The 13,905-nt window shown below is 36.6% G+C and overlaps 1 protein-coding gene across 9 annotated transcripts in view; it reads left to right on the top strand.

Annotated features, from left to right (window-relative positions):
- NEK1 (NIMA related kinase 1) overlaps window positions 1–10,259 on the top strand; it is a 160,198-nt gene extending 149,939 nt beyond the window's left edge. For 8 of the 9 annotated variants that reach the window (XM_055427998.2, XM_055428000.2, XM_055428003.2 and 5 more), the window contains 4 exons: window positions 2,893–3,104; window positions 4,310–4,440; window positions 4,611–4,743; window positions 9,024–10,259. In XM_055427998.2, coding sequence (XP_055283973.2) covers window positions 2,893–3,104; window positions 4,310–4,440; window positions 4,611–4,743; window positions 9,024–9,037 — 490 coding nt within the window. In that variant the 3' untranslated portion in view covers window positions 9,038–10,259. Of the gene's footprint in view, window positions 1–2,892; window positions 3,105–3,229; window positions 3,600–4,309; window positions 4,441–4,610; window positions 4,744–9,023 lie in introns of those variants that run through there. The other variant, XM_055427999.2, reaches the window with a different exon arrangement.
- The last annotated feature ends 3,646 nt before the right edge of the window (window positions 10,260–13,905 follow it).

Here is a 13,905-nt window from a genome sequence, read left to right as displayed (position 1 = left end):
AATGCTCACTGCTCTTCCCCAGGGAGATGCCAGAAAGCTCTGTCCACACATCTCCACTGGGTGTGACTCCAGACCACAGCAGTGGGGAGTTAGCAGGTGGAATAAGGGTGTGTGTGTGTGTGTATGCATACACACACACATACTCACATATGAGTTCTACATGTAACTTTGCTTTCACAAAATTCCCTCCTTATTGATTCCTGATGAATCTTACTTAAGCCCAGAGGAAAATTTAACTAAAAGCGGCAGGAACTTAGACAGTAACACCCTTCACCTCCCCTGATGCCAGTCAACCTGCTCAGCATCTGACAAATGCTGCTGACCTCTTGGGGAAATAAAACCAGAGAGGTTGAGAAGTGTATTCAAGTCACCAGGAAAGTAAGTTGCCAAATGTTAGTGTTTTTATGATTTATTTTTTGATCTTTTGAAATTTCAGTTCAGTTCAGTCACTCAGTCGTGTCTGACTCTTTGCGACCCCATGGAATTTAAGTTTCTCCTTTTTACCTCTGCCTTTCCATAGAAAGAATGTATGTTTTGATCTGTTTGAAAGTTTGGTACCAGTCTCACAATTTTTCTCCCTATAATTCTTGAGCCAAGACCACTGTATCTGACACATTTTGTTTTCTGTTTTTGTTTTTCTTAAGGCTTGCCTGTTACTTTTTAAATTTCTAACCAGACTTCATCTCTTCAAGGTTGACTTTTGAATTCCTTGGTGGTCCAGTGGTTAGGACTCCACGTTTTTACTGCCAGGGGCCCAGGTTTAATCCCTGGTTGGAAACTAAGATCCCACAAGCCATGCAACGTAGCAAGCAACTCTTCACATAGAGTTTTGTAGATTTTAGCTGGTACCCTCAAAATTTAGAGGAAAAGTCACCTTTTTATCTTTGCTTCTGCTTGGCTATGGTTACTCATTAAGCACTTTATGTTGTATTTTTATTAAGCCAGTTGGAGAACAGGGCAACATTTCAGCACCTCTGTGGTAGACAAAATCCTGGGTAACAGTATTTTTCCAAAAAGTTTTTGTAAGTAATCAATTACTATCTGAGTCACTATAGCTTATTTGTGGATATTCTTTTAATTACTGGTTGATAACAATTTTATTTTCAAATTAAAGTTAGAAGCTTTTAATTTTATTTTGAAAATTTGTAAACTAAGTTTTTTCCAAGAAAGTTACTCCATATACATATAGGGAAATTTCCTTTGACATTTTTCTTTGGGAAACATATTTCTTGATCCAAACTTTATATGGTCATTTATCCAGGAAATCTACTACAAAGAAAATTCAGGACCAGATTTTAAAGTCCCCGAGACAATTTTTTCAGTGCTCGTATCATAAAAGATCTTAATCTTATTAAAGGGAAAAAGTTGGCTTAAAATTCAACATTCAAAAAACTAAGATCATGGCATCCAGTCCCATCACTTCATGGCAAATAGATGGGGAAACAATAGAAACAGTGACAAACTTCATTTTCCTGGGCTCCAAAATCACTGCAGATGGTGACTACAGCCATGAAATGAAAAGATACTTGCTCCTTGGAAGAAAAGCTATGACCAACCTAGACAGCATAGTAAAAAGCAGAGACATTACTTTGCAAACAAAGGTCTCTCTAGTCATAGGTATGGTTTTTCAAGTAATCATGTATGGGTGTGAGAGTTGGATCATAAAGAAAGCTGAGTGCCGAAGAATTGATGCTTTTGAACTGTGGTTTTGGAGAAGACTCTTGAGAGTCCCTTGGACTGCAGTGGTACCTAGCAGATGTGCATGGTTTGTTAGTATGATAATGAAATGCTAAGCTAAATGCTCTGAGAAGGATGATGCAAAAGATTAGACACTCTCTGTCTTCCTCATTCTGATTAGATTTTGACGTTTGCTTTTCTGTAGCTGCTGCAATGTCAAAATGTAGACATTTGTACACATAAGTACAAAATAAAGGTATTTCTGCATTAAAAATCATTTTTCTGTTAGTGAAAGATTTGTTTAAGGTCTCATAATAAAATTATTTTAGTTCTTCAGTAAATACTTGTTTATTTCATTGCAGTCTAAACTTTAAGAAATGCCTTCATCAGCCTTGTGTTCTGTTTAATATTCTTTTTCTGCAAGTTGAAATCCTCAATATGGGTCCCTCATCTTTCAGAGGACTTCGTGCCTCTAGCGCTCAAATTAACTCTTAGTCTACAGGTTTTTCCATTTGCTTGCCTCAAGGAGAGAGAGCAGCTCTTCAGGAATGGAGTTGCTGAGTGTTTCTGGGGTCTTGTAGAAGTGAGCAGAAGGCCTAAGCACTAATTGACTGTGTGGCTTTGACAAGTCACTTGAGCACTTTGATTCATAGTTCTCATGTTTCTAAAGTGAGTTTTGTGTGGATAAAATTTAAATAATAGGATAAACCGCTTTAGAAATTAAGGTATGATATGAACGTAAGATATTACTTGTGTAAATCACTTCATTTCCACATTGGTAAATGAATGAAAGTAGAAGAGGGCACGACCCCCTCACCCCCACCCCAGTGAGGCTGGTGCTTAGCTATCATACATCCACACCAAGATTTTGCTGAACCTTTAAAACTATATGAAAATAGAATATTTAGTCTGGCCCTTAAATGTTGAAACATTTTTTAAAACTTAAGGAATTAATAATGTTGATAGTTACATGATTCTCTTTGACGAATCAGGACAGCTTTATATAAGCCATCTTTTGGCTTATGTATTCCAGAACATGTGTTGTATGTTTAATCAGTTGTGTGAATACTTATTTCCTTTGTTAAATACTACTAATAGATGTTTTTCAGATCACAACAAGTACTTTTAAGTGGAAAGGAGTGTGTGCATATTGAGTTGAAGTAAAATTTCAGAATAAAGAAAAGTTTTGGTGATATTGTAATTTTTAAATTTCAGTGTGTTTGAAGAGGCTGACACAGACTTACAGGAACTCCAGGCCTCCATGGAGCAGCTGCTGCGGGAGCAGCCAGGGGAGGACTACAGTGAAGAGGAGGAGTCAGGCTTGAAGACCAGTGATGATGCTGAGCAGGCCGCCAATGGCACGGACGCGGGCGAGGAGGATGACAACCCCAGCAGCGAGAGCGCCCTCAACGAGGAGTGGCACTCGGGTGCGTGATGGCCCTGACGTCAAACAGAGTGTCTCTCTCTGACCTCTGATACGAGCCACTTCCAACCTTGAATAAGTCTGACTCTGCTCTGCATCCCTGACTTTTGTTCACTCTCTTTCTCACAGTGTGCATGCATCGTTGCTCCATTTCTTTCCCACTAAAATATGGTTCATTGGTAAAGAACCCACCTGCCAGTGGAGGAGACGTGGGTTCCAGCCTTGGGTCAGGAAGATCCCCTGGAGAAGGAAATGGTAACCCACTCCAGTATTCTTGCCTGGGAAACCCTATGGACAGAGGAGCCTGGTGGGCTATTATAGTCCATGGGGTCTCAAAGAACTGGACATGAGTTAGTGACTAACTAATAACAACAACAAAGTATGGAAATGCTTTTTGGAAGCATTTTTATTCTATTATCCTTCACTTGACTTATTTTCCTGGCAATAAAGATGGTAACTTAGTTTCCTTAGCTGTTTGTGTTTTACAAAGGGCTTCCACATATAGTACTCAACCAGCAGGATTAAACTAAAAGCAGTTTTTAAAACCCTGATACCTTGTTTTTGATTTGAAAGCAGTTCCTTATTCATATCATTGGCCCTAAGATGCACGGAAAAATTGTGCATTTAAACAATGCTTTATTTGGGAAGAAGAGATAATGTGAAAAGGAATAATATTGTATTAATTTTTCTTTTATTAGAATTTTTCAAATTACCTTGGTTGAGCATGTACATGACATAAAACTTATAAAGCATTCATAATCCTTTTTAGATGCCTTCCAAGTTTTATGATACGCATCTTAGGTCATCTGCATGCTCTTTCATGTTTTGCCCATACTTAATATCAAGTTTTTAAAAATAGTAGTTAGGATTGGTTGCCTCAGTATAGACTATATGGGTATGCTTTTTCCTTTTTTAAAAAACTCAAATAGCTGACATCTCTTAGAATGTTTTTATTCTTAACCTGATTTACTGCTTGTGTCTGTGAAAGAAAACATTTCTAAAATATCATTATCAAGATATTTATATACACATACATTGGTTACCTATATACATGACAAGTATAGTGACAGAAACTTTATATTGAAAGTACAAGTAGTCTGTCCCAGTGACAGTATTCCCTTATCACGGGACTGGAATCAGTTATGGCAGGAATTATTTTATTCAGTCTTTTAAATCATGAAATGTCTTCTTTTTGTTTATGTTTTTTAGATAACAGTGATGGGGAGATAACTAGTGAATGTGAATATGATAGTGTCTTTAATCATTTAGAGGAACTGAGGCTTCACCTGGAACAGGAAATAGGCTTCGAAAAGTTCTTTGAGGTTTATGAAAAAATAAAGGTAAGTAAAATGTCAGCTAAAACATTTAATTTAATTTTGAAATATTCTGTGTTTGAATTAGTAGTGAAATGGCAGTGATTTTTATTGATCAGTAGACTTACTGGAAATAACAAAGCCTCCAATTAGAGAAAGTTAACATTCAAATATTTATGTTTGGAAATTTGGTATAGGCTGTTCATGAAGATGAAGATGAAAATATTGAGATTTGTTCAACAATAGTTCAGAATATTTTGGGAAATGAACATCAGCATCTTTATGCCAAGATTCTTCATTTAGTCATGGCAGATGGAGCCTATCAAGAAGGTAAGATTTCCTCACATCCTTATGTTTCAAATAAATGTGCAAAAAACTAAATGACAAATGTAAATTGATTAGATTATATCACATGCATTTTGTGAAATCTGTACTGGAATTATATTAATATCTAGTACTTTTAAGAACTGTATAAGGATACAGTTACTTGGATTCTGGGATAAACTTTTATTGGCCTGTTTTTTAAGTCAATAATTTAATTTGCAAGTAGCATTTGAATTGAGATTTTTTAAAAGCCTCCTTTTTGGACAACTCTAGAAATTAGAATACTTTCTTATCAAGGAGGTGGAATTAAATTTTTAGACACATATATAAAATTTCTCCTTAATAGTACCAAATGTAATGTCTTCTGTTGACAGTAAGTGCAGTTCATCTATCATGATTTGAGTGTAAAACATTTTTATATTTCAAAAATATTTACTTGTAGAATCACTCAGAATGTGTTGACTTTATTAAAAATTATTAAAGAATATTTTTTCTCTTTCACTTGGTCGTGGCAGAGCATTGAATCTAGAGACCAGAGTTATAGTCCTGATTCTATGACAAGCTGGTCATGTAACGGGAAGTGATTTATTTTGTCTCAGATTTGTTTCATTTGCTATCAAATGGAGTATGACCTCCCATCTCATGCACTGTGGTGGGTTTTCAGAGTGTTTATCCTGGATGCCTGGCACTTCATTTTTGTGGCCAGTGAAGGGCATGGTCTGCTTACATGTTGTACCATTTCCTTAGGAAAAAGGCATAGGAAAGAAGGTGTAAAGCCATACATAAAATGCTCATTCTGAAATGTTTTCAGTGCAGTAGCCACTCGGAGAAGGCAGTGGCAAGCCACTCCATTACTCTTGCCTAGAAAATCCCATGGATGGAGGAGCCTGGTGGGCTGCAGTCCATGGGATCGCTATGAGTCGGACATGACTGAGCGACCTCACTTTCACTTTTCACTTTCACACATTGGAGAAGGAAATGGCAACCCACTCCAGTGTTCTTGCCTGGAGAATCCCAGGGACAGGGGAGCCTGGTAGGCTGCTGTCTGTGGGGTCGCACAGAGTCAGACACGACTGAAGTGACTTAGCAGCAGCAGCAGCAGCCGCTAGAGAAGGTAGGTTGGATTGGGAGAAATGAAAAGAGATGTAGGGGATGTGACTTGTGGGGAAAAGAACAAAACAGCAATTACTGTGTTAGGATAGACTGACCATACTAGGAGCTTCCTGTGGAAAATTAGTCTTTGTGATGAGACACTGTGACATGTTTAAGACACGTGTATGAAACCAGTGAAGGGTTTAGAAGTGAAAGGACGATGTAGTGGAAGAAGCACTCTGTGGTGAGAAGCCTGGCCATGGTGCCGAGTGTTGCCAGCCGTAGCGAGGTGGGAGGGAGCACTCAATGGAAATGGCTCCTTCTATCAAGGAGCACTCGATGGAAAGTGAAAGGACGAGGTAGTGGAAAGAGCACTCTGTGGTGAGAAGCCTGGCCATGGTGCCGAGTGTTGCCAGCCATAGCAAGGTGGGAGAGAGCACTCGATGGAAACAGCAGAGGCATTTGGGCATGAGGGCATGAGAACCTGGACTGCATGTCCAGAGCAGTGCTCAGATGACACATCTCAGAGGCAGGGTTTTATTAAAATATGTGGTGTTCGGACTCGTGAAAAACTAAGTTTGCTAAAATCAGAATTCAAGAGTATTTTATTTTGGAAGAGACTTTATAATTATGTAAACTTATTTACATTGACTATAAGCTCAGCAAAAAATCTTTCTTGAATTGCTTTAATGGAGGTAAAAGTCTTGTTAAAATTCTAATAGGTATTGTTAAATTGAAACTAGAAAATCTTTCAGGTACAGTTACTCTTACAGCTTTAAAACCCACTGCATTTTCATTACTTTTCTTCATAAGCCCACAGAGTAACTGACAGGGAGACATTCAGGCCATTAGCAGCAAGGAACCAATTGAATGTAAACCAACTTCCTTTATAACAGTTCATGCTACCTGTGTGCCTCATTATGTAGTAGTTAAGAATTATCACAGATAGACAGGCACAAACAGAATCATGTTTCATACTCACAGTGGTTGCTATGAAACCTGTCAATAGATATTTAAGGGATCTCTTTATTAAAAAAAAGAAGTCGATGGACAATAATACCACTTTGGGAAAAAAATACAAGAATGTACGTATCCAAATAAATATTTACTGTCTTCGAAGCAGAGATACAGACTTATTCTAATGAAGATACTCCATTACACAAAATATCTTGAAACTTCTTTCATAAATTCCCTGACATCTTACATACCATATTCTTTTGATTGTCTTTCTTGATACACATTCTGAGAGCTTTCAATTTTTTGAGAAAAACTTAGTTACGTGCAATCAAGTTTAGTAAATAAAGTAGGTAATCAAGATAAATAATGTGATCTTTTTGTTTTAAGTATCTTATCATGCAGTAATGAGTGAATTTATAAGCTGATTCTGAATATTTTGAACAAGAAAGTGAAAGTGAAAGTAGCTCAGTCGTGTCCAACTTTTTGCAACCCCATTACTATACAGTGGGTAGCCTTTCCCTTCTCCAGGGAATCTTCCTAACCCAGGGATCAAACCCAGGTTTCCTGCATTGCAGGCAGATTCTTTACGAGCTGAGCCACAAGGGAAGCCCATTTTGGACAAGAATTCATTTCTAAAAATATTTGTCAAAATTAATATTATTACTTTAAAGGCATGATTTGTAGACAGAAGCTGAGGATTTAAAATGTTGATGCTTAATTTGGCAGTAGAAATTTTCATAAGATTTATTTATATGCCATCTTGTTCAGCCAAAAAAGGTATGACTACATTATATATAGTACACTGTGTGCACATACGTATATATACGTATATACACATACATACACAGAGAAGAAGATGAAATTAAGTTAAAAACAAGTGTTTGGAAAAGTCAACATATTAGGCAAATGAGTGCAAGCAATATAATATTAAGCCAAGTTGAAGTAGGAACACAAGCTCATAGTCAAGGAATCTCTACAGTTTGGGAAAATAATTCACCAGTTTGGTGCTGATCTTGATAGCAAAGCAGAAAACCTAATTAATTAGCCTAATTAAGTACTTGAGACAAACTGTGTCACTCAGAGGACAGCGTTTCCTGGAATTGAAACATGGAAAAATGTCCAGTGATTCTTGAAAAGAGCAAACTATGATAGTGTTCCTCCAACTGAAGTAACATGTGAATTCCTCTAAAAAGGAAAATACTTCTTCAGACTCCAAGAATCTAAGTCCATAGACCTCAGTGAAAAACTCGTCTTAGTCTTTGAAAATGTCTGTCCGTTGTGACTTACTGTTATGGAACATGTGGTTTTTTTCTATATATGAATAATTATTTTTATCAAAATGAAAATATAAACATTATCTGACACTTGTATATTCTTGACTTATTTGAGATCTTGAACTCCATTTTATGAAACAGTCCTATAATAGACTGAAAGCATTCTCAGTAACTTTTACAATATTTGGATCTCGTGGGGCCCTTTCCATAATATGGCATGTGGAAGTTAATGGCATGAGGCCAGAAAAATGATCTTACTTGAGTGACTCTGTGGAGAGTATCAAACTAGTTCTGTTCATATTCAGACTCTTCATCCTTCAGGTTAAATTAAGCAGCCTGTTTAATTTATTCCTTAGTATTGTTTAGGCTAATGAAAAATTGGAGATAACCACAGTGTCTTTAAATACAAATGGTTAATTTAAATACACTATATCCAAAAAATACTACACAGTCATTGAAACTGTTATGGAACTTACCCATAGTTTATTCTTTTTCAATGCTTTATTGTAAAATTTTTATGATACAAAAATGTTGAAACAGCTTTATAGTTACCACACATATGTCCACCACCTAGATTCTGCCATTAGCATTTTATAATCTTCCTTTATCGCTTATTTATCCATCTTTCCATCCATTATGTGTTTTAAAGGCAAAAGGTTGTGTCTCACAACTGCGTTGTTGTAATTTTTTAAAGCATATTTGTATATGCAGAGTAAAGCAATCTGGAAAGTTTTATATAAAATTATTAGCCCTGGTTGTCTTCGGCTTATAGGTGATTTTTGCTTCCCACTTAATTCTTTATTGTATTGTTTGCATGTTTTATAAGGAGTGTGTGATATTATAAAAACTCCATACATTAAGGCTCTTTTTCTTTAGCGTGACCAAAAAATGACTTTTTTACCAAGTAAATACATAGAGCTTGATTTTCAGCGAGTGAGTTAAATTTTTTTCCTTTTTCTACAGATAATGATGAATAATCCTCAGAACTTTTGTTAACCATCAGCTGAATGAAAGCATTTAAATTTTGGTTCATCAGAAGAACGAGATTCAGTGGGAAATGTAGCAGTTTTTACAAATGAAATACTAAATTTCAGATGGGCATGCTGACTGCATGAAAATGATGGAGAAACATGCCATTTTTCAATTAAGATTCTAGTTTTATATCTATTTTGTTTGTTGAGTTATAGTTACTTCTTACAGAATATGTGTTTTATTAAGTCATCCAACCAAAGTTTTAAGACACAGTGATCCTGACCTGACTCAGTGGCTTTGAAGAAGATGAATCATGTAGCAGGCTAACTTTGACTTTCAGCAGATGTCTTTGAGTTGGAAGAATTACTTCTGTTTTGAAAGACCTACCAACAGTTTTTCATTTATGCGTTTAAGCGTGGCTCTTTTTTTCTGTCTACTTGTCATGTCCAGCAATTCTGGGTTAAATAACCTTTTCAAGGGCTATATTTAAATCTTTATTTGTCAAAGATGAAACTTTCAGCTTTAAAACATATTTTCTCAATCCTTTTTCAACCAGTGTGTCTCCTGAACTAGCTCAACCAAAACAGGATACCGAAAGAGTCTTAGAAATCATTGAAAGGTTTGATTATAAAAGAATAGCTAACATGTGTTTCCTGATAATTAAGAAGGTGGTTCATTAGTTCCATTTTTACTTGAGGACCAGAACCAGGAAGTTTACCTTTAAACTTAGTCTGTGGACTTGAGCATTGACCTAGCATATAGCATTAAGTTGCCCTTTTTGTTTTCAACTTTCTCTCATGCATGTGCTTTTTAATTGAAATTCAAAAGGAAAAAGGAATCATTTTTATTTTGACACTGTGACAGTTTTGGTAACTACTATTCCAAAGTGGGGAAATGTTCACCTCTTTTAATTACATTATGAGGAGATTTAATTCGATCATTAAGACAGTGGTCACACAGCTTCAGTGGCAGTATGCCAGGTATTACATCATTAGAGATGTCTGAAGCTCAGATGCTTTTTGTAATAAAAGCAGAATATTGGAAACCCTGAGAACAAAACAGTCTGATTGACATAAAATATAATTTGAACCATAAAATCTTATCTTGCAGCACTATCAGTACTCTGCTGAATTTATTATGTATATTATTTCTAACATCCAGAACTAAATACTTGATTTTTATATGTTTGTTTATTTTATGATGTTACTATTAAATTTTTATTATCGACCTGAAGTACACTGTTGGTTGTCTTTTATTTATTAGCACTATATTCAATAGGGTGCTTTTACAAATAACTTAGAATACTCTTGATCATTTTACCTGAAGATTTCCTTTTTTTTTTCAATAGAAGAATATCTGAATTCTATACTTTAATTCTCTACAGTCATGAATGATGAGAATGATTTGTCTGTGAGTTGTTTTAAACTCTTAACCTAACCTCGAAAAGCAAGTGGTAGTATAACACAGTAGAAAGAGTTGTTTGGTCATGTTTCAAAAGATGTCATCTATAGGAGTAATGATAGGATATGTGGCATCTTCAGTCAGTTGGTAGTGAGTGGATATAGGCTGTTATTACAGAAATGTCTGTACCAGTGGGAAAGAGGGTTTTTATTGTTAAGTATGGTCTGCTGTAGGTGTTATAGAAGTGCTGAAGCATCTGTAGATTCATAGAATGATAGAGCAAGCAATAGCTATCAGAATAATTTACTGTTACCTGCATTTCACATCCAAGGGCACTGCATTGTCACATGAATAAATTCCACTTATATAGATGGCTACAGTCAGATCAGTTCCTGTCTTTACCCTGTGCTGTTAGTTACACATTCTTTTAAAATTTATCTTCTCTAAAGAGTGAAAAGAAATAGATTCAATAGGAAGCAGTATACTTAGCATTAATACATAAAAGAACTCTATGGAAATGTCCTGTTTCTGGGAATAGCACACTATTCTAATTTACCTCTCTGTTTAAAAGAATCACACGCACACATCTCATACGCTAGCAAAGGAATGCTCAAAATTCTCCAAGCCAGGCTTCAACAGTATGTGAGCCAAGAACTTCCAGATGTTCAAACTGGATTTAGAAAAGGCAGAGGAACCAGAGATCAAAATGCCAACATCCATTGGATCATAGAAAAAGCAAGAGAATGCCAGAAAAACATCTATTTCTGCTTCATTGACTATGCTAAAGCCTTTGACTTGTAGATCACAACAAGCTGGAAAGTTTTTAAAGAGATGGGTATTCAGAATACCTTACCTGCCTCCTGCAAAACCTGTATTCAGGTCAAGAAGCAATGATTAGAACTGGACATGGAACAAAGGACTGGTTCCAAATTGGGAAAGGAGTACGTCAAGGCTGTATATTGTCACCTTGCCTATTTAACTTAAATGCAGAATATCTCATACGAAATGCCAGGGTGGATGAAGCAGAAGCTGGAATCAAGATTGTCGGGAAAAATAATCAATAACCTCAGATATGCAGATGACACCACCCTTATGGCAACAAGTGAAGAGAAATTAAAGAGCCTCTTAAGGAAAGTGAAAGAGGAAAGTGAAAAAGTTGGCTTAAAATTCAACATTCAGAAAACGAAGATCGTAGCATCTGGTCCCATCACTTCATGGCAAATAGAGGGAAAAACAATATAAACAGTGATAAACTTTATTTTCTTGGGCTTCAAAATCACTGCAGACAGTAACTGCAGCCATGAAATGAAAAGATGCTTGCTCCTTGGAAGAAAAGCTATGACCAACCTAGACAGCAAAGGTCTGTATAGTCAAAACCATGGTTTTTCCAGTAGTCCTGTATAGATGTGAAAGTTGTACTATAAATAAAACTGAGTGCTGAAGAATTGATGCTTTTGAACTGTGTGTTGGAGAAGACTCTTGATAATCCCTTGGACTGCAAAGAGATCCAACCAGTCGGTCCTAAAGGAAATCAGTCCTGAATATTCATTGGAAGGACTGATGTTGAAGCTGAAGCTGCAGTCCTTTGCCTACCTGATGTGAAGAACTGACTCATTGGAAAAGACCCTGATGCTGGGAAAGATTGAAGGCAGGCAGAGAAGGGGATGACAAAGGAGATCGTTGGATTGGCATCATCTACTCAATGAATGTGAGTTTGAGCAAACTCCAGGAGTTGGTGATCGACAGGGAAGCCTGGCATGCTGTAGTCCATGGGGTCACAAAAAATCAGACACAGCTGAGCGACTGAACTGAACTGATACAAAAAAACTTTTAAGTGCTAAATAAAGTTGGCTTTTTATCCTTAAATTAGCATGTACTCCACCCTTTATAACTTTACTAATGGATCTTTCCAGACTGCTTATGTATGTGTGTGTTTCATACACACTTGAGAACAGGTGAGGTAAGATGATGGAAGGCCAGCGCTTTGGAGAAAGCCTCAACCCCAGAGATGAATACAATATTTAAGAGAAAGTGGGCACTTTTGCCTGGAGTATATGTCCAGTGCCTCACTCTTGGGTAGTAGAACAGACTCATAGATTAAAGGGGCAAAAGTGTGGTCAAGTATCCATCATGTTGGAGGATCCTGTAGGAAATTCCATGTCAAGGTGAGGCTCCAGAAAGCTCAAGGAGACCCCCAAACTCAGGGACTGTCAGAAGAGAAGAGAAAAGGACCAGAGATCCCCTCAGAGTTGTAGCTACAGACTAGCCCTCGATTGCTTTTGTATCTTGAGCACCAAAATTTGGGTGGATTGGGGAATTTAGACTCAAATATGGTTTGAGGTGTTTCCCAACTGGTAGTGGTCCATGAACCTAGCAGAAGTCATTCCAGCAGCTCTCTGAAGGAAAGCATATTTATTTTGTGTCTTGTAAAACAATTAAAAATGTAAGAGCAGTGAATACAGAGTTAAGGATATAATGGTACAGAAGAAATTAAGGCAATGTAAGTGGGGAATTATAGGAACAGGATATGCACAGACTTTAGATTTGGAATTATCAGATATGTGTTGTAAAACAACAGTAATGTAGACCTGAAGAACCAAATAGAATTCATTTAAATGAAAAATAGAATAATCAAAGTTTTGAAAGTGAGTGAACATGCTTAGCAGCACAGTATACATGGCAGGAAAGAGAATTAACAAACGGGAAGCAATTATCCATAATAAAGCACACACAGAAAAAGATGGAATGTATACAAGAGAAGGAAAGAAATTCAGTGAGAATGTTTAGTGTATGTTTGATTAGAGTCCTAGAAAAAACAAAGGGGTAGAGTTATTCATAGAGATAAAGGCTGAGCACTTTTCTGAACAATTGGAAAACTGATCCACAGATTGCGGATGAATAATGAATTTCAAGGAGGATAGAGTAAGAGATGCTTGCCTGGTGACTTCAAACGTGTAAAACAGAAGACAAGAAGAATCATAAAAGAAGTTGAAAATAAAAAGATAATACTGTGCTTCAAAGGAACGTTAAAAGACTGACTCTTGGCTTTTCAACAGTAGCAGTGAAACAGTGAAATGGTACCTTCAGTGGGCTAATAGAAAATAATTGTCATTCCAAATTATGTAAATGATAAGGATGTCTGATGAATGGACAAAATGAATTTTTACTCCACTGCTGGCCATAAGTAAAAGACAGGAGATTTACCTTGCCACCTTTAATCATTCAAAAGGTGGACAAAAAACGTGAAGCAGTGCTTCTCAGACAGTGGGTAACAGACAACAAAAGGAAACAAATGATTAAACCTGTGATTGCCCAAGAGTACTGTATAAAAATAGGATGGAGGCCATACAAATAACTCACCAAAGGGGACTCGTAAAAATAACTCCAGAATCTCCCTAAATTGAAAGTGTATAGAAGTTAGAATTCAGAGAGGGGAAGCAGCCAGAATTTGCAATATAGAGTTCCAGAATGG

Source organism: Moschus berezovskii, chromosome 7, assembly GCF_049115385.1.
Source record: "Moschus berezovskii isolate FMDL1 chromosome 7, NW_MosBer_1.0, whole genome shotgun sequence".
NCBI lineage: Eukaryota > Metazoa > Chordata > Mammalia > Artiodactyla > Moschidae > Moschus > Moschus berezovskii.
This window is presented reverse-complemented; position numbering and strand designations above follow the sequence as displayed.